Source organism: Podarcis erhardii (assembly GCF_964252035.2).
Source record: "Podarcis erhardii genome assembly, chromosome: 5".
NCBI classification, from domain to species: Eukaryota; Metazoa; Chordata; class Lepidosauria; order Squamata; family Lacertidae; genus Podarcis; species Podarcis erhardii.
The window spans coordinates 30,774,922-30,802,617 of record NC_138509.1 but is presented as its reverse complement, the minus strand read 5'-3'; the positions used below and the strand labels follow the sequence as shown (position 1 = coordinate 30,802,617).

The following is a 27,696-nucleotide window of genomic DNA, read 5'->3' as shown; positions in this document are numbered from 1 at the left end:
TTAAAACAAAACATAACAAACATTTCTTCTTAACATCTATAACCCCATTTTGGCTCAATGTAAGAGTATGTGTAAAGAATTACCCTACACAGCAGGTTGTCTAGAAATTATTAAGATCCTTAAAGATTAAAGAGGAAGGAGTTGGGGAAGGCAGGACATGTATTGGAAGAGTCCATTGATTGCAGTAAATGGTGACACTAAGGCTGTCTACACAGTAGTGGCCCAAAGCGCAGGGAGCTTATTTTCCCCTGCTGCGTTTCAAATCACATTTCGTCTTGTAGGTCACTTAATGGCAGGGCCATCACGTCCCTCTGCCCTTTTGCCTGGCAGAAAAACAAGCCCAGCCTGCCAGTGCTGATTAAACCCCCGTCCCCAGCACCCAAGAATCTATAGGCGGAGTCTGACACCAGGCATCTGCGGGACCCGTTTCATTACTATTACTACTACTACCACTACTATTATATCGTCGTATATAATCTATTATTATTATTATTATTATTATTATTATTATTATTATTATATCGTCGTATATCCGGAAGTCTCACTGTAAATACATGGGATTCCTGAACTGAGTATTAGGTACAGCGAGGCAAGTAGGGAAGGGGCTTTGGAAATGAATTAGGGGTGCCAACTTGAATAAAATATTCGGGGAGGGATAGGTATGATCACATGACACAGTGCACACACGCGCGCACCCTATTTGAATGGCAATATCATGCCCACCAATTTTGGGGTGCCCTGAAATATTTTAGGGGGAACTGATCTGATATACTTAGATCCAGATAGAGATTCCTGAATCAGGGCAGCAGTCGGGACCTGTGCCCACTGCGCACAAAAGGAATGCTTATTGTTAGTAGTATTAGAAATAATTGTTAGCCTGTTTCCAAGAAGAGCTAAGGAACACCTTCCGGGGGGGATGAAAGGGAGCAGCGCTTGCCCGACCCTCGCAGAAGCCCCCGCGCAGGAGGAGGAGGGAGCAGCGGAGGAGGCGGCGCTGCGCGGCGGCGGCGGCGGGCGTGGCTTTGGCGCGAGGGCCGGCGGAGCCTGTGCTCCGAGCAGATGGGGAGGCGCGCAGGGCCGGCGACAGTAAGTGGCGGCGCCTTCTTCCGCGGGGCCCTCAGGCCACGGGGCCCTTTCCGCCGGGGGTTTTGCGGCTGCGCCTCTCTTCGCCTTTGCTCTCTACCTGCGACTCCTTTTCCGCCTGCTGCTGCTTCTCCTCCTCTTCCCCCGGCCTTTGCTCCTCCTCCCGCCGCACTTTGTTTCGGTCTCGGAAACTCGCCGTGAAATCCGAGGTTGGGGTGTTTGCCGGCGGCAGCGCGGAGCATGTGCAGAGTGCATTTCCTGCCCCGCACTCCTGGAGTGAGGGGCCCGGGCAGCTTCCCGTGCGCAAGATGCACCTTTTCAGTCGAGACCAAGGCCACTTGGGGTGGGGGGCAACCAGGATTTTTCCTACGGAGAGGCTTCACCAAGACCCCCCCCCCCCACTTTTGGCTTCCTTAGTGTTGCCTATCAGGGTTTGTAAGGCTTGAGGGGGACCCAACATGCATTTTATGGGTCCCCCTCAAAGCCAGGCCAAAACATGTTTTCTGAGAGAACAGCAAATAGCCTCTTCCTCAGCTGCCCAGTATCCTAGGCTGGTCAAGGGTGCTGAGTACCCAGTGTACTAATGATAGTACACTGTACTATCATTGTATTAATGTATTAATGCAGTGTATTAATGATACTAATTCCATTTCTTATCCACCCTTTACCATAAGTTCCCAAGGCAGGTGACAGCAATTTAAAAATACAGTATTTAAAACGTTTTAAAGCAAATTGCAGTCGCAAGAATAGAGTGGGGCCTAAAAAAAATGTTTCTCAAGTGTCAAAAAGCCAGTGTGAAGAATGCCATGTTTTGCAAATCCCAAGTCCTGAGATGACCTACAGATGTCTTCCATAATTTTGATTTTAATTAATTTTTATAATGTTTTTATAATGTTGTACTGTTTTAGTGTTGTTAGCCGCCCTGAGCCCGGCTTCGGCTGGGGAGGGCGGGATATAAATAAAATTTATTATTATTATTATTATTATTATTCATTTTTTTAGGCAGTGAAGCTAGGTTTGTATTGTAGGTGGGACTTTCCGTGAGAGCCCACCTTTCTTGAAAGGAAAGGAAATTCCTGGATTGGCTCCCAGAGTTTATTTGCCCACGTGGCATATTTTATTTTTCTTTTAATCATACCGAGCATACATTAAGCATCGATTGCTTTCCGGCAAAGCACTTTTGTGTAACTAAAAAGCTTCCACATCTTACTGAGCGACTGATTGGCCCAATGAAAGATGTCATTTTGCCATTTCTCTTCACTGTGGGTTGGCCTCAAAATATTCCCCAGCTCCCCTAGGAATAACATGCTTCAGCCACATATTTCAAAAGGGAACCTCTTCTACTCTCCCCCCACTCCATTAATTCTTGTTTTGATGACCTGGACAGGAGGGCTTAGAAGAATGGAGATTGCTTAAAAACTTAACAAGAGTCATTTGATCAAAAATTTAATTCTAAGGTAACTACTTCCACAAGATCCTGTCCCTTCACTTTCTTCTCCCTCTCTTACAAACATTTTAACAAACTTTCACCCTGCCTTCCCTGAAGACTCGCAGCAGCTAGCAGTTCAACTATTTCATACAGTAAAGCAAAAGCAAACTCCATGAATCCTGTTTGAAAACATGTGAATATTTCAGAATATATTTAACATTATTTTAAATAAGAGCATTTTGCACAGGCCCTTCTAAAGACCTGTTTAGGCTGCAGCAGGCCTCAGTGTTCCATTATGCATAAGCACACAGTAACTGCTTCTCTTCTGGAACACCAAAGGAGTTTCTTTGAATTCAGGGACTCTTGTCCTTTTAACACAGATTTATTTGGGATGCTTGCAGCTGTTGCTGCAGCTTTCTATGGCAACCCAATGGGTTGTATTTCTTAATATTAATAAGCATTTATATAGCTCGCTTGAAATGTTCAGGTGCACCTTCTCTCAGTGTACCATATCCCTGTAAGAGAGACTGGTGGTATTATTATAGGGGTCAAAGGGCTAGTGACAATGTCATGCTATGTGACCATAACTTTCACACATCTTCAATTTATCCTAAAAGTGGCTGTTGATTTGGAGGAACAAGATGGCTACCACCACAGTGCGAACTCTTTGTACAAACCGGTGGATGTCACTACCCAAGAAGAGACACCCCTGTTCGAGGAGCCAGAGGGAAACAGACACGGTTTTCACAAGCCTAAAGATCACTTCAATGGCACCTACATTATTTTCTTCCTTCTGGGGACTAGCTCTCTCTTGCCTTTGAACTTCATCATCACTGCAAAGAATTACTGGATGTACAAACTTCAGAACTGCTCAGAAGAAGTCTCTCCAGCAGAGCAGGGAACTTCAGATGTTCGTGTAAGTCTTGGGAATTCAGGTTTTAACTTGGCTGTGTTAACCCTTTTCTTTCTCTGTGAGCTTAGTGCATGAATTTGATGTCTTAATCCTTATGGAGGACAAGACTTTCCCTTATGGAAGAGAGCTCTGGTTTGTTTTTGCAAATACGTTGCGCACGTGGTGTCCATAATCCAGCATTTGGGGCTTTTTTAGTTTAGGAAATATGACAGTGAAGAAAAGAGATACGGACATCTTCTTTTCACCCCTCTTGCACTATATTGGTCCTCTTTGTGGGCTTCTCAGAGGCATGTGGTTGCCCAGTGTGGGAATCGGGTTTCTAAGTATTTTGAGTTAAAACACTCAGCAGAAGTCAAACTTAATACTGAATCCCTATTGGAGGAGCACACTTTACCCTGGATATAGTCACAGTGAGATTCTGAGTTTAGGAAAATAAAAAAGCTACATTTATTACAGGAAATACGTGCTTGATAGGAAAGATCCTGGTTCTGCCTAACCTGGGAGATGCAATGAGCTATGCTTGCTGTTGCGTCTCAAGCTGTGCTTGCATCTTGCATGCAGAGAGATCCAAAGTAGATGTTTCCTTTTCCAAGGTGAGGATGAAGTAGAAGGAAGTAGGAAATGAGGTCAGCAACCCTAAGGGTATTAGTCTAGTACCGGAGGGAAGGTCAGCACAGGTTAGGTCAGAAAGGGCAGTCTAGGAAACTTTAAGGGTTTTTCCTCACTCTCCTCTTTCCCATGCACATGTCAGCCTTCAGTGCAAGCTGAGTTGGATCCCAACACTTCCAACCATCTGTTGGTTTGATAAGTGAAACTGATGATTTGCAGGACTCATGACAGACAAAAGAAAGTGCATAAGTAATTTTTGGATTTTGCTGCCACTCTGATATTTTATGTGTGGTTTTCCCTCCTTCCTCCCCCACTCAGGCTAGGCTGGGACTGGAGGGAGATGAGACTGTTTCAGATTTCTCTCACAAGGGGAGCAGCAAATGTTTTCCCACAATTTCTCTTAAGGCCTTTGTTATCCAGGTGCTCTGATGGACTCAAAGTCTGGTTTCATAACTGGGGGCAGATTGGAAACCCTGAGAGTTTGCTTGTCCAGGCTCTTAAAAAGCTAATGCTGGAACTTAAGAGTCAATCAGTTCAATTCAGTGCTTAAAATAAGTTAGGCAGCTTAATTTATTCCTTAAATAAATTAGGCAGCCTCCTAAAAGTTTTAAATAGTTTTGTTGGAAATTTGATAAACTTCTCCATCATTGCATAGGGAATTCTGATTCATATAGTTGTAAAGGTATGTGAGGAATAAGGAAGGGGATGAATTGCAGAACCTCTAAATAAGAGGCTTGGCTGTGTGTGATAACATAGAATACGCTGCTTTCGAAACTTGCCAGCATCTCATGGCATTAATCTCACAGGTGTATAGGGACTTTCGCTGTAATGCGCGTAGCATGACAATTGTCTAGCTGCATAATTGTTGCTGCTGTTTAGTGTCCAGTGAAAGATCCACACACATCACAGTATTGCAGCTCAAGTTAGGAATTTTTCACCTTTTTGAAAAGGTACAGATGGGATTATGGTTGCAGCTCTTGGCAGCCCAGTGCATACTACTCCCAAGACTTCTGCCATGTTGTATAAACTCTAACTCAGAAATACAGTCATACCTCGGGTTAAATGTGCTTCAGGTTGAGCGTTTTCAGGTTACGCTCTGCAGCAACCCGGAAGTAACGGGGCATGTTATTTTTGGGTTTCGCCGCTCGCGCATGCGCAGATGCTCAAAATGACGTCATGCGTGGAAACGGCGAATTGTGACCCGTGCATGTGCAGACGTGGGTTGCGTTCGCTTCAGGATGCGAATGTGGCTCCGGAACGGATCCCGTTTGTATCCAGAGGTACCACTGTAGTAGGACAAAGGAATGGCATTCTGGAGGTTTGATTAACTTTCAAGTTAAAAAGGGTAGCATGGACTCAGTATTTACTTGTCTCCTATCTGGGGAAACCAGAACTGGATCACTCTGGTACTACATGAGAAGTGGATTGATGAATGGATGGAGTTTACGCTTGCCTGTAAAGTGCGAACAGTAGCGGCCCACCTCTAGGCATTGTCTTTGGGGGAAAATATTTTTTTAAATGTTTTAGCACCGCAAGCTTTCACGGGACCCAGTGAGCATTTGCTAGGGTGTTGCAGGCTAGGATGCTTCCTGCAGCTCCAGTGAATGCCAAGAGCTGTTCCCCATATAATTATTTTTGCTACAGGGATAGCCTCCAAGATGCTTGCCTTAACTTTAGAACAGCCTGGCAAGTTTCAGCTTTAATGCCAGTTTCCATCCAAAATCGCACGTGTCTTCCCCACTTTGCCTGACACTTGTCTCATTTCTCACTTTAGGGTAAATAACATAAAAACACTTTAGGGTAAATAACATAAAAACACTTTAGGGTAAATAACATAAAAATAGGAAGCTTCCTTATTCGGTGTGAGGCCATCTAGCTTCTTGTCATATGCACTGAGTGGTAGAAGCTCTCTAGGGATTCAGGCAGGGGTCCTTCCCAGCCCTAAATGGAGATCCCAGAGGTGGATCTACAGATCTTTTGCACCAAAGGAGCTTGCATAAAAGAGAAAGCACACCTTAAGAGACAAACCTCCTCAAAAATTAGCAAAATAGAACAAGATATCACAGGCCTCTCAACACACTATGGATCTTTTGCATGCAAAGGGAAAAAGGCACCTGCAATTTAGCTGTGTGTTTTGGGCTTATCACTTGTTTCCCTTGTAACCTTCAAAGTTGAAAAAGTTGCCTTGCCACTGCATAGCAGCAGTTTCTCCCCCAGTCCTTTCTGAATGTCACGATGATTCCAGCATTTGCTACAGGCCCAGGTCCTGCAGAATGGGTTGCAACAGCTGTCTGGGAAAACCAATTTTCGCAAGTGCTATCAAGCTCTAACAGAGGCTTACCAGCCTATCTGTCAGATTGCAAAGTACTATAGTGAGGATTAAAACAGAGTTCTGATAGGGCAGGCTGAGCGATGATGGCTGGCTGTTGGAAACACTACATTGAGAAAAGTGTAAAATAAATAAATAAACCTTGATCTCGCAAAGGGGACCCCAGAGGGAACAGAGTAAACATAGGGCCTTAAATTGCAAAAGCAGGAAGGCCTACTCCGCTTTCTGATCGAAATGTCACTTGAAAATATTAGCTATTTATAGTCTGTGTGCAGGTGTTTCTGCACAAGGGATCAGTGTGAGAAAGGGGAAGGAGGGAATGTTCATCGATAGGACATCCCAGGGGTATGTTCAATGAAGTACGGTGAGCAGCAAACCTGATACATTCGCTTTCAACGCCAGAGGTTTTTGCTTAGTGCTTTGAGAATCGGTTCTAATTCTTTGTGAATTTTGCCTGTCATGCAAAGCAATGACAACCCCATGCTGACATGCAACAGTTGCATTAATTTTGTTATGAATGTGGTAGTGGTGACTGCTGGGATAGCTCAGTTGGTAGAGCCTGAGACTCTTTAATCTTGGGGTTGTGGGTTCGAGCCCCACATTGGGCAAAAGATTCCTGCATTGCAGGGGGTTGGACTAGATGACCCATGGGTCCTTTCCAACTCTACGATTCTATGAATTGGAATGAGCCATACAAAATATAGACAAACTTCTGTTTTGTTCTCAAAGCCTAGCACCACCTTCCCAACACTGGCCTGCCTTGCTTAATTCCAGACATTGGAGGTTGTTAGAATAAGCAGTGAAAAACACTCTTGCTTCTTCTTGCCTTTGTCAACACTTTGCATAATGGGAGGGGAAGCCCTGCTTGTCCCCAGTGCCTCTGCCATGGCAGACAACTCAGGAGAAGACAGTGTGTGTGTTGTCTCAGTTTGGCTTGGGTTTTGGAGAAAGTGCGAACTACAGTGCTTGCATTTCCTCTTCATAGCCCAGCATGAAGTGAGAGACTTAACATGCCTATGTTAGCTGCAAGATTAGTTTTGCTGTTTTGCTGTTGCGTGCTTAGAGGGCTCAGGAAAGGGGAGGGCACAGTGGGCAATCAACAGTAATTACTGGCATGTAATTTGAAATGTATGGCCCTCCTATGTCTGCCTACTTCCGGATTCCGTGCTGCCACAACGCCAATGACGCAGGTGTTTAAAAAGTGGAGACGCGGGCATGGCAGTAGAAGTCTACAGGTGCCCATTATAGTCCAGCTTTTCCAAAGTGAAAACCCTCTTAGCACCTGTTTGGAATTCTGCAAGCTGCCTGCTGTACTTTATGGCTTTTTCCAAAACACTGGCAGGTGTGAACAGGCTGCCGGCTGCAGCAGGGAGCCTCTTGTCTTGGCGTGCAAGCTTAGAAGTTTGTTGCTTCTTGATTCACGGGATTGGCGTTCTGATGCGAACGCTCCAGTGGTCCCGCACTGTTGTTTTCCTCCTTAATTCCTAGTTGCTTTCCTTCCCTTGGATTTTTTATTTCTCTTTAGCAAAGTAGGTAACTTCTCCCAAGAGAACATTGGCACGTCTCTTATGACGGGCAACTTCAAATTTTACTGGGCTTCCCATGTTTGTTTGTTTTTAATGCAAGGTTCTGTTTTGAAGTGTTAAGCTTCTGAAATTCCGGCACGAATAAAATTAACATGCTTGATTTTGCAGCTCCACTGAAAATCCTCACTTTCTTGACAAAGCCTAGTGCTTCTCTGGCCAAGTTTACATATAAGTGGATTGCAGAACAAAATGATTCACCTGAGTTTCCAGTATGAAGTGGTCAGTGGACCTCTGCTTATGTGGCATCTGTAGCTAGTAGATCTTGCTCTGAGATTGGACCAATGAGACTTGAGTACCAATGCTCTGTTAGTTTGTACCTTCAAAACATTTAAGATAACTCAGTGGAGACAGTAAAACCCTAAAAATCAGCAGCAGTGATATCACCATTAAAAGCAGTTATAAAACCATAATAAGAAGGGTTTGAAATATAAATATTAAGTACTTTTATCTGCAATCTTTTCAATAGCCCTGTAAGGCCGGTGTTGCTATCTCCATATTTCAAATAGGGAGTTGAGACTGATTTGATTTGCCTAAGGCAATCCAACAAACTTCATGCGTGATCAGTTTGAGTTGTACTTTATTTTCTTGCTGGTGATTCCCCTTCCCAGAGAACATAGGCTTGAATTATTGCCATCGATGCATTCACAAAAACAAACAAAGATACCATTATTCCTACAAACTAGGAACAACACTAAAAACTAAACAACACTAAAACAGTGCAACATTATAAAAACATTATAAAAATTAATTACAGTAAAATCAAAATTGATGGCAACCATAAACTAAAGTTTTGTAAAGATTGCCAAAGGAGGGAGTCAGGCTGTGCCCTGACCAAAGGCCTGGTGGAACAGCTCTGTCTTGCAGGCCCTGCGGAAAGATGTCAAGTCCTTCAGGGCCCTTGCCTCTTGTGACAGAGCGTTCCACCAGGTTGGAGCCGCAGCCGAAAAAGCCCTGGCTCTAGTTGAGGCCAGCCTAACCTCTCTGTTATAAATGCATCCCAGTATTGGGAAGTGTTTTCCTAATTGGGAAACAACTTTCGCGCAGAAAAGGGGGGCAGGGAAACCCTGCAATGATGCTATATTGCCATTAGTCCAAGAAAGTGCAGAAATGGTGGTCTAACGTCAGCTCATTCAGCCTAGAAACGCTGCTGTTTACCCACTCTAGACTTCATCAATCCCTCCATGATCTAATAGCAACTTGAGGATATTTGTTCTTCGTCGTGAAGGGTCACAAAGCACCATGCAGATTTAACAAGCTGATGTGGGGGTATATGCAGGGATTAATGTACTGAGCCATCAAATATAGCCACTCCTGTGAGATCACGTAACACTTTAGGTGAGAAGTATTTGATCACTAGCAGGCTGTCTCCTGGTGCCCTCAAGGAAAGATCTGACACTGAAGGGTTTGGCGCTGTGAATTTTGACCTGGTTTCACTTTATTGAACCTGTTTCTCTTGACTTATTTTAATAGTGAGACTGAACATTTATTTTCCGCAGCCGCTTCATGTCTGGAAACCCTGGACACCCCTTCTCTGAGGTAAAATGCTCCCCTAGCAATGCTGTCTTTCAGAGACCCACCCCACCAGCTGCCTGACCTCCTCTGGTGGTCTTAGTCATGGGTAGGCAAACTAAGGCCCGGGGCCAGATCCGGCCCAATCGCTGTCTAAATCCGGCCTTCTGACGGTCCAGGAATCAGCCTGTTTTTACATGAGTAGAATGTGTGCTTTTATTTAAATTTCATCTCTGGGTTATTTGTGGGGCGTAGGAATTTGTTCACACCCCCCCCCCCATATAGTCCGGCCCCACACAAGATCTGAAGGACAGTTGACTGGCCCCCTGCTGAAAAAGTTTGCTGACCCCTAGTCTTAGTACACCACAAGCTTCACATGAGTCAACAGTCTGGAACAGCAGCTCCCCCCTCCCCCCCCCAAAAGGCTAATGCTGTTCTAGGTTGCATCAACAGAAGTGTCGTATGCTGATTAAGCTCTATTCTGCTTTGGTCAGACCACACCTGGAGTACTGTGTCCAGTTCTGGGCACCACAATTTAAGAATGATATCGACAAGCTGAACCTTGTGCAGAGGAGGGCAACACAGATGATAACAGGTCTGGAAGCTAAGCCTTATGAGGAATGGTTGAGGGAATTGGGTATGCTTAGCCTGGAAAAGAGGAGAGGCTGAGAGGAGACATGATAGATAGGCATCTTCAAATATCTAAATACCTATCACATGGAAGTTGGAGCAAGCTTCTTTTCTCCTGCTCCGGAGTGCAGAACCCGAACCAATGGCTTCAAGTTGCAGGAAAGGAGATTCCGACTAAACAGGAGAAACTTTCAGGCTGTAAGAGCTGTCTGACAGTGAAATGGACTGTCAGAAGGTGGTGGACTTGCCACCATTTGATGTTTTTAAGGAGAGGTTGGATGGCCACCTGTCATGTATTATCTAATTGAGATTCCTGAATTTTAGGGGGTTGGACTAGACCTCAGAGTCCCTTCTGACTCTCCCATTCTGTGACCCCACAGCAAGAAGACAGTCTTTCGTCAGCAAAAGAGAGGAGAAGGTGGTTCCCACCACATCAAAATAAACCCAACATTTTTCATGTTTATAGGTCTTCCAAAAGACAGGTGACCTCACCACTCGTGGTTTCCTGTGGCAAGCTGACCTGATTCCCAGGTTCAGATGGATGATAAACTTATCTTTATTTGGAGCTCGGCTCAATTAATATATAACGTTTAGTTCATTGCCCCATACCCAATTTCCAGCAGAACTCCTCACAAACAAGATTAGATTCTGATTTGGGTGTCCTAAAAGAATCTCTTGGCTAATACTTCAAATGGGCCATCAAGATAAGCTGAGGAATGACTGAGCTGTTTAAGAGAAAGATAAGGTAGCCACTGAGAACAGAATGCTGGACTCGTGGGCTTTTAGCCTGATCTAGCAGAATTCTTCTTACGTAATGTTGTTTGTATGTGAGGACCGCATACCTGAGTCCCCAACTAAATTATATCCAAGATGAGAGGTTTCTAATTCAGTCTAATCCATGTTTGCTGCATGGAGCAAGATAAACGCTGATTGGCTCATAGTAGATGAGGCTCCAATTCTACAAAACAGCAAACGGGGGGGGGGGGCTTGGGGAGGGGGAGAATTAGAGAGTTAAGTGGTATCATTTTCCACAATACATTCTCAAGCAGTGACATGTGACTGAACAGTTTCTGGAAAACATTCCAGTGCTTTATTTTTTCTACGGGGGGGTGGGGGTGGGGGGGGGGTGTTTCACAAGTTCATTAGTAAAAGTGAATGGATGCTGGCTGCAAATAGCTATTGAGCAAGATCAGACAGTTTCAAAGTTTGTACAGTGGTACTTCGGGTTACATACGCTTCAGGTTACAGTCTCCGCTAACCCAGAAATATTACCTTGAGTTAAGAACTTTGCTTCAGGATGAGAACAGAAATTGCGTGGTGGCTGCGCGGCAGCAGCAGGAGGCCCCATTAGCTAAAGTGGTGCTTCAGGTTAAGAACAGTTTCAGGTTAAGAACGGACCTCCGAAACGAATTAAGTATGTAACCAGCGGTACCACTGTATCTTTGTTTATTAAATGCAAGCAAAATAAGCTTGTTGATTTAGATCACTTGCTGGGACGTCAGAAAAATTTCCCAGCACAAACTGACAATTACTCTGTGCAGATTCCTCACATAGCAGAATGGTCCTCTTTTGTTTTCCAGTTCAGTATTTTCTAAGAAACCCACTTCATTGTTCTGAGGTCAGGAGAGCGCAGTATCTGAAGTGGGACTGTGAGGAGGATTTAGCATGCTGCCTGAGAAGAGAGAGATGGGAATATGTTTCGCCTGGGAGTTGCGTGACATATACCTGTGACTGTCTTGCAAGCAGAGATGTGTCTAAATGCTTTCCGTCTCAGAATGCTAAGATATGCAAATAATGAGTCAGTCAGGCTGTTAATGATTCCCCTAGAATTTGAGGTGTTAAGTTTGGAAAGTTGTTTTGTTTTTAAAGGCAACCCAGGTTGCACTGTTAACTATTCTTGCTTAGAAAGTCCCATTGAAATCAGCAGGCTAGCGTGAATCAGCACGGATGGCGTCAGGTTTGTTAGTTTATTATTGCATTTAGGGCAACTCTTACCAGTGCAGAAAAGGTCTTTAGGTTTTAGTGCAATCTTGAATATATAACGCTTGCCTTGGAGAATGAGCTAAAGTAGCACAAGTGGACTTGATTGGTTGTTTTTAATGTTCCCAAGTGGCATCTTTGTAAAATTGACTTATTTTTGTGTGGGAGCTTTTATGGCTATACGCAGGAAGAAGTAAGTGTGGTCATGTATCTGAAATGCTGTTAATGAAAGTTACATATGGATCCACACACACACACACACACACACACACACACACGGCCTCAGGTTTACATAATACAGCCAGTCTTGCAACATGGCCTACTTTAAACAAGGGCATTGAGGGGGCTGGACTGGAAGAAGTATGAGCTAAGGAAACCACTAAGTGAATTTTATTGCTTATGGAAAGTGCTGGCTTGCTAACCCTGAAAAACGAAATGCTTTATCCATGTGACATAAACAGCTAAGTCAGCAGTGACACAACCCCTTATTCTCCTCTCCTGCCCTTTGACATTTGGAAGGAACAGGTTTTTAGCTGATGCAAGAGACAGGATCGCTTTGCAGAGTCAGGAAGAGGCATGTTGCCTCGTTTCCCCCTAGAGAAGTGTACTGTGCACTTTGGTGGGACTTGTTGGAGGTGTCGCATGTATATCTATGCCACTGCTGGTAACACTCTTTTGAGTGCAGGTTGTGTCATTGGAGGTAGAGTTAAGCATCTCCAAAACCTTTGAGGGGTGTGTACGTGACAAAAACAAGTTTCTAAACCTTATAGGTATAAAGATAGACTTGAAAATGAAGGGCGTGGTGTCTAGTAAATCACAGAAGCTGAATTTATTCCTGAATAAGTTTTCTGCTACACTGGGGATGAGGGATTCAGTGCCCTACAAATATGGCTGACATGGCACCTTCCAAGTCTCATCATTGGGGTCCATGCTGTTTGGAGCCGGCAGACATTTGGACAGCATTCCTGGTCTAAAGAGAAGCAGAATGCACTGCCTGCAACAAGCAATAAAATAAATGCAATAGTGCACAATGTGGCTTTTCTTTATGCAGAATTTGGGTTATGCCATGAACTTCTATTTTGTACTAGGGATGGGCTCCTTTCTCACCTGCACGTCATTTGAGTCTTTGCATTTGCTTATGCTTTCTTGAGTGGAATGCACTAAGAACATTTAACGTCAAGCATTTTTTTCTGGTCTGGAAGCCTGCCCTTTCAGTACCTTCCTGTACTAGAGCCCATAGCTTTGTTCTCTGCTCTGCTTTGCATGATTTGCCTCGAAGTGGATGAATGATCAAGCCAAAGGAGTCTGCTCTTCCTAAAGAACAATGGAAAATGGAGGCTTTAAATATTTCTCGGCACTTACACTTTGAAGAATGGTTGTAGCTGAATTGCCATTGCACAGGAATTTTAATAACACCGGTGTTATTGCCAGATATGCGCAAGCAAAATGAAACGCCAGCAAAAGGGGCCTAATGTGCATATATGTCCAACATGCCAAGTTGATTGCACAGCAAGAAGCCTTGGCAGCCTGCTGGGGAGGCCTGACCTATTATTTGAGAAAGCACTGGCTTGCACTAATGGCCTAGTAAAGTCACAGAACATTTTGTTGTTGCCTTTTAATGTATTGACATAGCAGCCCAGATTTGGTGCCACGGATAACCCATTTTCAGGAGTCCAAGACTAGAGCCTGATCTTAATGGCTCACCAGCCATTCCACTCTCACATATGGGATCATAGAGTTGGAGAGGGCCTTGTAGGTGTCTGGTTCAATCATCTGCTGGGTGCAGGAAATACAGAGCTAGAACATGCCCAAGAGATGACTGTCAGGCCTCTGCCAGAAGGCCTGCAGTGAGGAAGAGCCCAGCACCTCTCTAGGTAATTGGTTCCCTTGCCCAACTTCTCTTACTCTCAAGAGGTTTTTCCTAATCTACCCTACTTGAACAGGTTAAATCTAGTTCTATCCTCTGAGGTACCTAGTGGACAAGGCTTTCCCCTCTGTTTGGCAGTCCTTCGGGGATTTTAAGAGGGCTATCACATCCCCCTCCCCCTTAGTCTTCTCTTGTCCCAGCTAAATATACCTGGGTCACATCTATGCCATATATTTAAAGCATTCTTCTATCACGTTCATGGAGAATCCTGGGGTCTGTAGTTTGTTACTAGTACTGGGAATTGTAGCTCTGTGAGGTCAGCACCCATAACAAACTACACTTCCCAGTTACAGATAGGTAGCCGTGTTGGTCTGCCATAGTCAAAACAAAACAAATTCCTTCCAGTGCTACTGGAAGGAATTTGTTTTGTTTACACTTCCCAGGTGTATGATGTGGAAGTGACTTCAGTTCCTTCACCAGTTCCTTGCTTTTTCCATGTCTCTAACCATCCTCTGAACCGCTCGGCCCTGAAACGTGTGGCAAAAGAATAACTGAAAAGATCTCTGAGCAGGCATGGAGTAACCTCAGCACTACAGAAAGTGCAGAGAGCTGCGCATTGCTAGGAAGGAGGGCTTCCAGATCGAAAAGCCGTGATGCTTCTGGAGAGGCTGGAGCCCTGGCATCTCTGCCTCCTCTTCTAAAAATTAAGCACCAGTTGGAACCAGGCCCTGCAAAGCAGAGCAATCTCCTGCAGTCTGCTGTTTAATTATAGTTCCTTCCATCTGGTGGTTTCTCAGGGTGCAGCACAGTCAGTAATTTCTCCTAATAACAAATGACTGTGGGGAACTGGTGCGAACGCCGCAGTTCTACAAAGAGGAAGAAATCAAGGCACAGGGAAATTAAAGGTTTGATCAGGAAACAAGGTGGGACATCCAACCTAACCTAGTGTCAGACAACCCCTGAGCTTTAGACCACATCACCATTGGCCTTTTGCGGAGAGTGTCATGACTTGGGTGTTGGAGTGCTATATGGCATCCTTGCATAGTGTTTCCTTAACTTCCTTCAGCCTGTACAGTAAGCTAAATTGGTCACCATGGGTGATGGAGTTAGTTCTTTTTAGCCTCCCTTCTTCTCACTGCCAGTGGTTGCACACTTCAGGTGCTTAACAGGTGCGTCTTAGGCTAATGCTGGATACACCTTGGAATCAGGAAATGCAAAGGTGATGCTGGCAGGTTCACATAGCAAGCTGGATGTATAGCATGGTGCATCTGATAGGAGCGGGGTCTCATAGGAAGATGCTGTTTTGCTAAATCAGGTCTGTGGCCCATCAGTATTGCCTGCACTGTCTGCTAGTGGCTTTTTAGGGTTTCCGATAGGGGACGTTTCCAGCCCTGGAGCTACTGTGTTTTGAACCTGGGGCCACCTGCATTCAGTGCATGTGTCCTTTTCATTGAGCCATGAAACTTCTCCTGCACAAGGACCTGCTTTATCTAAGCCTGCCTTGTGATCAGGGCTGTGTGTCTTTCCCGATTCCATGCCAGAACAGAAATATATAGAACATGGTGTGCAGAAATCACCCGTCTGGGAGTTTTGGCTATATCTTAAGCTCTTTTGTTTTCAAGGTTGCAAAGATAAGCTAGGAAATATGTGGGTGGTGCCCGTATAAAACATTGGAAGCCTTGGAGAATAAGATTCCCACTTTTTAATATATATACACAAATATTTTATACCCCACCTTTCCACCACAAGGTCCACACAGAAGAACGGAGATCTCATCAGTTAGGGAGGTTCATAGTATGGAAGCAGACAGACCTTTGGTTACTCTGATCCCAGGTCATTCAGTGCTCTAGATACCCAGACCTGCTGTTTGAATTCTGCCTGGAAACAAACTGGCAGCCAGAGAGCAGGGTCTCAAGACACAGTAAGCAAAACTGTGACTTAAAGCAGGACCACATGAGTGTGTGGCCTCCTGGAGAGAAGCTCGCAGACATATTGCTCCTCCCTGGCCTTTTCTATTCCCATGCCAGGTTGAGCTAACTCAAGGTTTGACTTAACATGCTGCCTGAACCCAGACTCATGGTTTAGCTCTTTCCTTGCTAACCACAATCTGTAGCCAATAAGAAACCTTGGCATGCATAGCTCTGCCTCTTTGACTATAATCACTTCCTAAAAAGCGCTAACGAAACAAAATAAAATAGGGATGTGCCATCATTCAAAATCCGGTCGACAGAACTGTGAATCTGGGCAACTGATGGGCGCGGTTGCCCTTTCACAGCTATTGAAATTTCCAACAGAGCAGCTTGCTTTGGGAGTCAGCTTCTGTCCGGGCGTTCGGTGTTGGGGTGTGATGAGTGAGCAGCGGGGGGGGGGGGGAGTTCGTTGGCCCCGCACAGACTCGTTAGAAGCAGGTCTCGGCTATCTGAAGATGAGCTCACAACTGCAAGCTATTCTTGGCTCCAACCTGCTGGCTGCTGCTAATTTCATGCCCTGTGATCCAGGTAACGCTCTAGTGCCTTGCTCCGTCACCCAGGGCTTGAACTGCTTTTTTAGCCCAGCAGGAACCCAGCTGCTTCTGCTGCCGAGTTTAAGCTGAATAAAAAGCCACTTTGCAAAAGCATCTTGGCAGCACGGGGCAGACTTTTTGCTAACACCACTGGGCAATTTTTCCCCCTTTAGAAAAAAGACAAAACGTATATATTTAACTATTTAACTAATAATTTTGCCTGAAATTATTGCATTGTGCTGGAGAAGCTGTGGCTAATACTGGGCCATTCTCTCTCCACCCACCATCTCATTATGAACCTCAGTTTTCATTGATTTAGAGCGCTGGTCACTGAAGGCTTATTGGGCTGATACAGGAGATCAAAGAAAATACATCTTGAAAATGCGATTGAGATCAATGCACCCAGCTTGTCTGGAATTTTCCAGAGCCTATTCGGTGCACACAAGCTCACATCGAGGTGATGAGCTCTTGTCGGGATTCTCTGTTCTCCCGTATGCGGGGAGAGAAGAGAAGTTTGGGAGAATTAAGCAGCAGTAAAATAGAAGACCGTCTTGATTTGCAGGGCAGCTGAATCACTTCCTATAAATAAGTCCACACAAGTTACTAGCCTATAAAAGTGTTTGCCAACCTGCCTGTATCCACACATTCCCACATTAGTAATTTGTGGGACACTGGAAGACTGAAAAAGTGAGGAGAGGTAACTTTTTCCCAGGCTGTAAAAGCTTCCTTGCCTGGTCACTTCCAAATGAGTGGACAGGGTAGTCTTTGTAAACAGCAATTCAAAGGTAAAGGGACCCCTGACCGTTAGGTCCAGTCGTGGCCGACTCTGGGGTTGTGCCGCTCATCTCGCTTTATTGGCTGAGGGAGCCGGCGTACAGCTTCCAGGTCATGTGGCCAGCATGACTAAGCCGCTTCTGGCGAACCAGAGCAGCGCACGGAAACGCCGTTTACCTTCCCGCCGGAGCGGTACCTATTTATCTACTTGCACTTTGACGTGCTTTCGAACTGCTAGGTTGGCAGGAGCAGGGACCAAACAACGGGAGCTCACCCCGTCACGGGGATTCGAACCGCTGACCTTCTGATCGGCAAGCCCTAGGCTCTGTGGTTTAACTAACAGCGCCACCCGCGTCCCCTAAACAGCAATTTAGGATGCCACAAATTACTAACAGAGGCACAAGTGTGGATGCAGGGCAGGCAGGCAGGATACTATGGGATTTCTGTAGACATTTGCCCACATGGTTTAAAACCTCCCTTCCTAAGCGCTAAAACTTTGCGTCTTCTGAATAAACACAGAGATTCCAAGTAACGTAGACTCCTGTCCCCAGTGCCTCATTTCATTTCTTGTTCTCCCATGAAATCTCTTTCGTAAAAAATGCCACATTTGCCCTCACCTGGGACAGCCATTTCTTATCACAGACAAAAGGCTTCATCTTAAATTACAGGCCTTCTGTGGCGGAGAATTTAGCCCAGTTGTTCACATTGTGTATCTTGACTACTGGCCCAATTCATAGAAGAAAAAGGAGGAGCCCTCCCCCCCCCTTGTGTTTTTAACCTTTCTTAATGAGAACTAAGAAAAAGGTCACAATGTGATTCACACTGTGGAGTGGCCAGTAATACAGCAAGGGGTGACTTTGAGGTTCCCAATAGCAGACATGCTCCTTGGTTAAACAAATTGAGTGGTGTGGGGTTAATCACTTTGCAAAGTCTGCAGCCCTGCAAGCTTCAGGGCGCTTCGAAGCCGTGACCTTGGGCTGCTGTGCCTGCGACTTGTGACAGGGAGCCTCAGGGACAAGCCATGTCATGTCTTTTTGTTCTTTCTGAGGCATAGTTTTTGCAACCCTCTTTGACACACTTTTCCTCCCTTCCTTAGGACTTCTTTGAAAGCTACATTTCCATGGCTTCCACTGTGCCGTCTGTGCTGTGCTTGATTGGGAACTTCCTGCTAGTCAACAAGTAAGTGCAACTGCATTAGTCATGACCATTTTCTCCCCTCTGTGCAATCCTGGCCACGCCACCTCTCCCCCCACCCCCCACCCCCGAGACTGTAGCGTTAGCACAGCAGTGGGCTAAAAAACGCTTGATGGGCAAATCGGTTTAGCCAGAAAACCCTGAGAAGCAGAGAAGCTTCTGAGAGCGGTCACATCTTGTAATTTAGTCCCAAGACGATGGCAGGCAGTATCCGAAATTGTTCAGGCGATGCCAGTTGCGGGAGGCTAGCAAACTTCCAAGTCTGCCACTTCATCCTGAACAGATGTGCCTGTAGCCTAATGTAGGAAGAGAATGAGAGCCAGGGTAGCGGCATTCAAGGGGAAGGGAAGATAAACGTTTAGCAGCTTGAGATTGTATTCAATGGGCAGATCAGCATCCAAGCAATGAGCTCGTACAGCTGACCATTGCCACGTATTACACTTTAACTACACACTGATAGGCAATTAAAAGCTCCCCCTGCCACTAAATCAGGATATTGCAGACAGCCAAGTTATCCCAGGATGAGACAATCACAGTACAGCAGGCATGTCCAACGTCCATTTTGGGGACCCTAAAAAAAGCTCAACAACTTCAACCCTAAGAAAAGGTTAACAACCTTGGTTGGCCCCTTGATCGGCCCTGACGGCCCTTTGCTTCATCACATCTGGCCCTCTTTGAAAAATGTTTGGACACCACTGCAGTACAGTCTATTCAGCATCTGTTCACAGGTAGAAGAGAGCTAGAGCGACAGACAGACAGACAGACAGACAGACAGAGGTTTGCACATAAAGTTTCAAGACTTTTGCCCTTCTATTCAAACTTAAAACCTCAAATTCTCACATAGCCTAGAAGCTTGCATCTCGCTCATTGCATTCCCTCGAGAGACCACTTCCTGTGATTCCTTTTTTCTACATCAGGCCTATCTCTCTTGCATGCGGACTTTCTTGTGTCTAGTAAACAGAGGCCAGGGTTTGGTCCTGGCACAGAGGGATATTCCTCTTTCATATCCACCACCCCCTGCCAAGAGAACTGGAGAAACAACACTGTGTAGTTCTCCCCAACTCCTGGGTCAAAATCTTTGCACTAGGACTCCAGTGCTGGAGCTCCTTAGCTGCCTGCCGAGCAGGAGCTGTAGTTTCTGTGCCTGTGATGTTCTAGGGATGCCGATGCTTTTTCATCTTCCTTATTCTTTGCGCACTTCAGCAATGAAACTGTGGAAAGCCACCTGAAAATCCCAGGGGTGGCCGCGCAATGCACCTGCTGTACATCTGAGACTTGTTCTCCAGAATCTTCCAGTGGAGAAAGCTCTCGTTTGCTTAAATGGAGCTCTCTGAATGTTAATGCCCAAATGTTCTGCATTGGTACTGCTGTTTTATTGCAGAATACAGAAAACAGAAAACACGGGTGGCGACGGTAGTTGTTTTCCAAATTATGCCTTGGAAGTGGAAAGAAGCAGAAGGCAAAAAAGGAAGGGCACCCAGAGATAGGAACGCCTGCTCCTCCTCCTCTTCTTAAATATTCTCCAGGTTGGAAAACCATTTCGCAAAAGCCATTATGTGCTTAATGCATTACATTTTAAATGTAGCATTCATTTATCTTTGGCACATTGTTGATTCTGCTGAGTGGCACATCCATAATCAATAAGTGTTTTATTATGCTAAGTTTTCGGCGTCATAAATACACATGAGGCTGGCTTGCATTTATGGAAACTCCTGAGCAAATCAGTTCCCTGTAGTTCAGTTGCCTCCAGAGAGTAACTTATGACTACTCTGTGCTCCACCCTTGTTAAGGGCATCTGCTCTCGTGGCTAAAATATGATGATGCTTTTGAAATGGATTTCCTGACTGTGTGGGTGAAGGTGACATTTTTTGGGGGGTGGGAGAAGAGAGCGAGGAAGGAACTAACATGTTCAGTGTGCAAAAAGTGGTGCTTCTGTTTACCCAATCCATTCTGCTTCCTTATTGTGTCTTTCTGGAACTGTTGCATGCAAACAGGTTGCATTTCTCAGGGAGTCCCTGAGCCAGGCAGACAACATCTCTAACTTGTGAAGTGACGTGGCATGGAGCGTATCCCATCTGGAGCCTCTTAAAAGGAGGATGTATATCACAAGAGGATGTTTGAACTGTAGTCTCTTATCCCTAAAAGAGAAATAGAATGCCCATTCGCTGCTAGAATCTTGGTCATTTTCTGCCTTTTTTTTCTCCTTTCCTGCCCTCTCTGTTGAAAGGGAGCCAGTCAAGTCTTCATTGTCTATAATAAGTAACCTCCCTGTTCAGGCAGCTAATTATCTTGTAGTGATAAGCATGCGATTGCTATTCCCCAGGCTGCAGTATTCCCCAGGCAGGCTTCATTCCTGTTATTGCTGCCTGTTGCTGTTGTGATTTCTGTTGCAAATGGGCATTTCCAACTTGGCAGGGTTGATGGAGACAGTAGATCAAGAAAAGACTGATGGGAGAAAAGTAGAATCTGTACATTTGATATAAATGGGGGGGGGATGCTTATTGTTCCAAGCCCTTCCTCACCCACCCATTTTAGCCCCAAGTTCTTTGTAAGTGGTTCTGCCATCTCTGCAACATTAGTTGAGAGCAGCAGCACATACTCTGGTTCATCTCTCTAGTTACCTGGCTTCCTTTAAGTCATTGGAGGGCTCTCGTATCAGCAGCCTTCCTTACGAACAGGAGGCATAACTAGGCGGCTCATGGACAGTGCTTGTAGCAAGGCATTGCGGGAGGCATGGAGGAAATGCCACGTTTCCCCCCTTTTGCAACTAAACGCTGATTAAAGTGAGTATCAGATTTGGAGTCAGCCAGAGAGAAGTACAGACAACTCTTTTCAACTCGACAAAGCAGCGTGGAAAATATGGAAGTTTCCATTTGTCGTGAGACAGAATGTTGAATTTCCTGCACAAAAAGACTGCATTCAGGCGCTGTAATAATAAGATGCTCCACAATTAAGGTAAATGCATAAAAGACAAAGTCTATCCCAGAAACAAAGCTACTGGTCCATTTCACCCTGCAGCCCTGCTTGAGAGGCCCTGCTTTACACCTGGATAGCTCAGTTGGTTAGAGTGTGGTGCTGATAACGCCAGGGTTGCAGGTTCAATCCCTGTATGGGACATCTGCAAGCTCCTGCATTGCAGGGGGTTGGACTAGATGATCCATGGGGTCCCTTCCAACTCTACAATTCTATAAAAAAAATTCTATGAAGAATCTCAATTCTATGAAGAATCCTCTTCAGATTCACATGGGGAAAAAATGCAAACTGTGATAGGCAACAGGTGGAGTGAAGCATATCACACATTGTCTTTTTAAGGGTGAAGCTGAAGAATACTCTTTGAAATGTGAAATGCAAACATGTGCATTGTCTAGGTATGCTCCTTGTGGAATTGTGGTTGGCTGAAGCCCCCCAATGAGTGTGCATTTACTAGCAGAGCTGGGCTTTTCTCTGTGTGAGAGAGTAAAATGGCCCTTTTAAGGCGAGTGCCCCAGCACCAGAGTTCTTGCTGCGTACCCGGATGGTGTGGCAATGGGGCAGGGTGAGGTTGGGGCTGTGTGGGCACACAGAAGAGCCAGTCCTGTGCTTCTGCTGCCACTGCCCCCATTCCACCAGCAGCAGCAACACTGATGTAGGAAGGGTAGCGTCATGCCTGCTGCTTCTCTTGGCTTGGGTGCAAAGGCAAGTCACCTCTTGTGGCACTTTCAGCTAGAAAAGAGCTGGAAGGCTTAGTTTTAAACGCAGGGCCCATTTGTTTATAGCAGATAGATGGGGGGGGGAGGACAGATTAGCAGTCTTATTCGGGTATGCACTTGGCCTTGTTTTGATTTTGGATGTAGGAAAGATCTCAAAAGCCCCGTTTTCCCTTAGTGAACCTGCTCAACGTACCCTTTCATTGTAACATCTCAATGCTAACTGGTATATTTGCCTCTGAATGTAGGTTTCTGCACAAATTGATGTGTTTAGGCTGAGCACTTGGCTCTCAGGGGAGACGGCGCATTGCACACCCAGCCGTGAGAAGCCAGAACGGGGCTCCTCGGTTCCTGCCTCTGCCGCTGGTATTCTCTCTTGATTTGTGCAACGTGGTTCTCCTTCCCTCTGCCTTTCCCCACCTCCTCATTGCCTGGGACATCTCCTGTGCCTCGTGTGTCCTTCCGTTTGGTGCTGCTGAGCAACACCCAGTCAGGAGGATAGAAGGAAAAGAACAGGGGGCTCTTCTTGCACAGAAGCCACATGCTATAACCCCGCTTGCTTTTCTCCTCCAGGGTCTCTGTCAGCGTGCGCATTCTCTCCTCCTTGGTCACCATGCTGGCTGCCTTGGTGGTGATCACCGTGCTGGTGAAAGTGGACACCTCCGCCTGGACTTCGGGTTTCTTTGTCATCACCATCGTCTGCGTGGTTGTCTCCAGCAGCGCTGCCACCATCTTCAGCAGCAGCGTCTTCGGCCTGACGGGAAGCTTTCCCATGCGGAATTCCCAAGCGCTGATTTCAGGTTAAGTCTCCTCCCTGTGATGCCCCCGGTTGGAAACTGTAGCACATGAGACAGGGCTTCTCCAATTGCTTTAAATTTTCTTCGTGGGCAGGATGCATGTGCTGTCTTTTAGGCTTGAGGTTTTGGCAGCGCCTAGTCCCATGACGATGCATTCAGTCTGAACGAAGTTAACAGAAGATGACTTTTTGAAAATAAAGAACCGCACAGTGTTGTCGGGCGGAAGTTCCGAAGGAAGCTCAGCAGATTAAGCAAGCTGACTCTCCGGTTTATGTGGATTTCCCCCCTCCGCCCACTTTCCTTGGTTCTTATTTCTTCCTCAGAGGTCCAGCCTTGCAGTATTTCGGTTTGGGAAAACAGAGTTAACTTTTCGTACGACAAGAAAACATCTGCATTCAGCTCTCTGTTTGTTTATATCTCAGGGAAAAAATATGAAACTTTGCATTGTCTCATTTCATATTCAGCATTAACATTCATTTCCATAACTGATGAGTTCCAAGTTTGCAGCTATGAATGATGAGGCCCCTCGAGGTTTAGCAGACGTTGATAACACTGGAAATGTGCTTTGAGAGAGACGAGGTGGGAAGAGAGATGCTAAAATCAATACAGAGGTTTCAGGTTTTCTTTTTTTTCCTAGGCCGTAGCAAAGAATGTTATTAGGGGGGGTTGACCCACTGTGCAGACTTTCGCCAGACCCCCTGTTGGAAACCTCCCAGTATTTGCAGAGTACTGGAGCATATCTTTATTTTTAGTGCAGATCAAGAAAGCCACACTCTGCCTGCATAAAAGAAACAATTTGGCAACAAAACCAGGAGGCCAAAAGGCTTTACCCACTAGACCACAGAAACGCTATTTCGCAGAATTGCAAGTCGGGGTGGAATTGTGCCCGTACATTTTTCATCCAGTCTCAGTCAAAACAATTTAAGCTTAGCCCTTCTAGAAATTGGGGTGGTTTTTAAGCATGGCTTGGTGACATTTCCCTGTTGATTTACTTGCTTTTTTGTGTGTGAAAAAAACAATTACATGAAGCCATCATTACATAAATGTTTTTTTTCTGGGGAGGCGGGAAGGGAACCTGATGATTCTTGCAAGAGTGTCATTGCTCAAATGCAGAAATCCTTCAACACTTGTGTGGTTTTGCTGTGAAACAAAAGCTAACCCTTCTCAAACCTCACAATGGGATGTTACCATTGTTAATCCAAGACATGCATGTGAGAAGAGGGTCTTGGGATGAAGAAAAAAACCCCACAAGTTAATAAGAGCAAGGACACAAGTGGCCAAAGGTAAATCGGTTGTGAGCAGAACAAACCAAAATCGCAGGATCTCTGGCTAGATAACACTGCAGAGCAAATGCAGCTGAACTGCGAACTTCCCTAATTACTGCTTTTGTCACTTTCCCCAGTTCCAGCTTGTCTCATTCAGAGCCACTCCCTACTGCAAGTGTCTGGCTCTGGCAGACCCAGGATAGGCCAGGGCTTATTTCACAGTTCGTTGACTTTTGTTCTCCTTCCTCGCCCTCTTTCCTCGCCATGTAGGTCAGGCCATGGGAGGAACAGTGAGCGCCGTGGCATTGGTGGTGGATCTGGCAGCGGCACCTGATGTTACAGACAGTGCTTTGGCCTACTTCCTGACAGCAGACCTCTTCGTTATTCTGTGTATTGGGATGTACTTGATCCTTCCCAAGCTGGAGTATTCCAGGTAAATCCCCTTGGACCATCAGGTTGCCACGCAGCGTGTACCTTAATGGCTGAGTTCCAAAACAGCTTCCTCTCGATGCTTCCTGCCTTTTTGTGGAGGTCCCCTTCTGCCCTAAGTGGAAAATGTGCTGACTCTTTCCCCCTGTTTGCTCTCTCCAGCTGAACTTCCTGATTTGATTAAAAAGAAAAGCAGACAGGAACTGTGGGATTTACCACGGTGCACACAGATACACACACACACACACACACACACACACACACACACAAACATGGTTGCTTGAGAAGCTATGAACCACTTAGATAGTGCTGGTGACTGTGGCTTCTAACCCTAACGCCCCGGGGCCAGCAAGCTGTATCAGCCTTGTGGCAGAGCTGCTTCTGAATCTAGCATTCACGCTGTTGCTACGAGACTTCTTGAAATCACTATGGTTCGTAGCTCTCGCTTAAGTGACGCAGGCCAGTCCCAGTGTGTTTTCTAACTGTAGGTTGAAAATAACAAGCTTGTGAGCCATTGCCTGCTAATTTCCTGGTACCAATTAAGGCCGCTGTTGCCTTAGAGGTAGTCTCCTATGACGCAGGATACTTGGTGAGGAGCTTTATGTGGATTCTTATCTGATCTCTGCAGAATTCCTCCTGTCTATATCGCCTCCCTGCCTCTGCTATTATCAGGGACTGGGCAGAGAAGGAATGGTGGAGACCGCCTCCCCAGCCTGACTCTTCCAGAGAAGAGGAAGAGGGGTTTAAGGGAGGTCACAGCTCAGGCAGATGAGAGGGAAAGTTGGGAAATAATGGGAGAGGGGGAAGAGATAGAGGAAACACCAGGGGGGCGACAGATGACAGACACACTGTCTTTAGAAAGCATTTCAGACCCCCCTCTCCCAGAACCCGGCAAGCCTTGAATGTAGAAGAGCAAAGAGCTCAAAGGTAGAGGGCGCTTGTCAGCACCCGTAGGGATGACAAATGAGGAAGTTGGAGAGATGGGTGGGGTCAGGGTGGAGATTCACTCGGGACAGCATCATTATCCAAGAGGCTGGGTTCCAAAGCCTCTCTGTGAACACTGAATAAAAATGGATGGTAAGAATCATTTCCTTGTCTTTGTATGTTCCTGGGCGTCATGGGAGTTGCTGGCAGCCGCCTGACAGCTAGGGAGGTAGTGCTGTTGCCACCCAGAGACTCACTGTCAGCTGGTGTTGTAGTGGCTAAGAGGACAAGTTGTCAGATCTCTAGTCTTGCTTGGCAGGCCACTATCTCTTGAGTCTTCACCGCAGATCTGCAAGATAGGGATAGGAATGCAGATGTGCCTTTAAAGCAGGGGCAGCCAAAGTTGTGCTCTCCAGATGTTGCTCTGCTATGGGTCCCATCATCCCTTACCGTTGACCATGCTGGCAAGGGGCTGATGTAGAAGAGATGGTCTGTGGCTGTCTAGATCTCCCATATGTCCAGCCCTCCCGTCTCAGCACTCCATGCTTCTCCATAACATGGATCATTGGAATAGGATCCACCAGCGTCCTCCTCTGTTGTCGCGTCTGCTCAGACACTCCTGACTCATTCATACACTCCCCAAGCTACAGGACCTTGAATAAATGACTCACAACACAAACAAAGTATTAGTCTTCTCTGACTAGCAGTGGCAAGCCAGAGATTTGTTGTGCCACCTGAGATCCTTCAGCTGCTTCCAAAGGATCGAACCATATACAAACCGTGGCTTCTGGCACTGTTGCCCTCTTTGATGATTATCTCCTTTCCGTTTCAGTCCCTAGTTTTGCCATCTTTGTTGGGCTTCCTGACACTAGCCTTTTTTCTGTGCCTCTTTTATTTCAGGTACTATATGGAAAGGCGACAGGGCAGCACGCAGCCACCATGTGTCTTGCCTAGTGACTATTTGGAGGATGGTGATACAGCCACAGGCAACACCAGCCTGCTTCCCCCAGACAGAAACCAGAGAGGAAGAATCCCTCCCTTGAGATCCATCCTAAAGGAGATGGGCGTGCTGGGCTTCTGCGTCTTCTACGTCTACTTCATCTCTATCATCATCTTCCCTGCAATCTCATCCAGCATAGAGTCTGTCGACAAGGTCCCAGGGAGCTTATGGACGGACAAGTACTTCACACCCCTCACTAGTTTCCTTCTGTACAATTTTGCCGACTGGTGCGGACGGCAGATCACCATCTGGATCCAGGCCCCTGGACCAAAGAGCAAGTTGCTGCCGACTCTGGTCCTGCTGAGAACTTTCTTCGTGCCAGTCTTCATGCTGTGCAACTTCCAACCTCGGAAGCACATCACGAAGGTCTTCTTCACCCAGGATGCCTATCCGGTGGTCTTCACAGTATTGCTCGGATTCAGCAACGGCTACCTGAATACATTAGCCATGATGTATGGCCCCAAAGTCACACCAAAAGAGCTGTCAGAGGCAGCCGGAGTATTGATGATGATGTTCTTGCAGTTGGGGCTGGCTTTGGGATCCGTCTTCTCGGTTCTTGCTGTCCACCTCATGTAGAAGGAAGCAAGGGGAAGATTCAAGTCCATCCCCTGAGCTTTGGGGTGCGGTTGTACCTTGGTTTTCAAACAGCTTAGTTCTCGAACATGTTGGCTCCCGAACGCCGCAAACCCGGAAGTGAGTGTTCTGGTTTTCAAATGATTTTTGGAAGCTGAATGTCCGATGGGGCTTTCGCAGCTTCCGATTGGCTATAGAAGCTTCCTGCAGCCAATCAGAAGCCGCGCTTTGGTTTTCGAACATTTTGGAAGTCGAACGGACTTCCGGAACAGATTCTGTTTGACTTCCAAGGTACAACTGTACAAGGATTTTATTTATTTTTATTTTTCAATCATGTTCAGAAAGCAACCATTTCCTTGTTTCAGGACGTGATCCGAACTCTCTTGACTGTAGCAGCAGGGAAGATGCTTAGAAGCATATCACAAAATACAGGGGCCAAATTCACACACTTGCGATGCGTCGCTTGAGACTTTCCCCATTTTCTGTGTCATGTTTAACAGTGTGTTTGTTCGTAATGTTTTTTGTACTTGTACATATTTTGCCTTACAGGATCAATGGGAAAAGGAACCACTTACATTTTGCCAAGGATACTGGGAAATTAAATGCTGGATTCTTG

General features: G+C 45.9%; 1 protein-coding gene across 2 annotated transcripts; it reads left to right on the top strand.

The window, feature by feature from the left end:
- Positions 1-1,002: 1,002 nt before the first annotated feature.
- SLC29A3 (solute carrier family 29 member 3) lies at positions 1,003-27,696 on the top strand (the record flags this gene model as incomplete). 2 transcript variants are annotated; one of them, XM_081862051.1, is made up of 6 exons in its annotated part: positions 1,003-1,086; positions 3,130-3,428; positions 18,309-18,391; positions 22,666-22,892; positions 24,425-24,587; positions 26,408-27,696. In XM_081862051.1, coding segments are annotated over 6 exons (1,449 nt in total). In that variant the 3' UTR covers positions 27,084-27,696. The 2 variants fall into 2 exon arrangements, with proteins under 2 accessions (XP_081718177.1, XP_081718176.1); XM_081862050.1 differs by lacking the exon at positions 1,003-1,086 and having other exon boundaries at positions 3,078-3,428.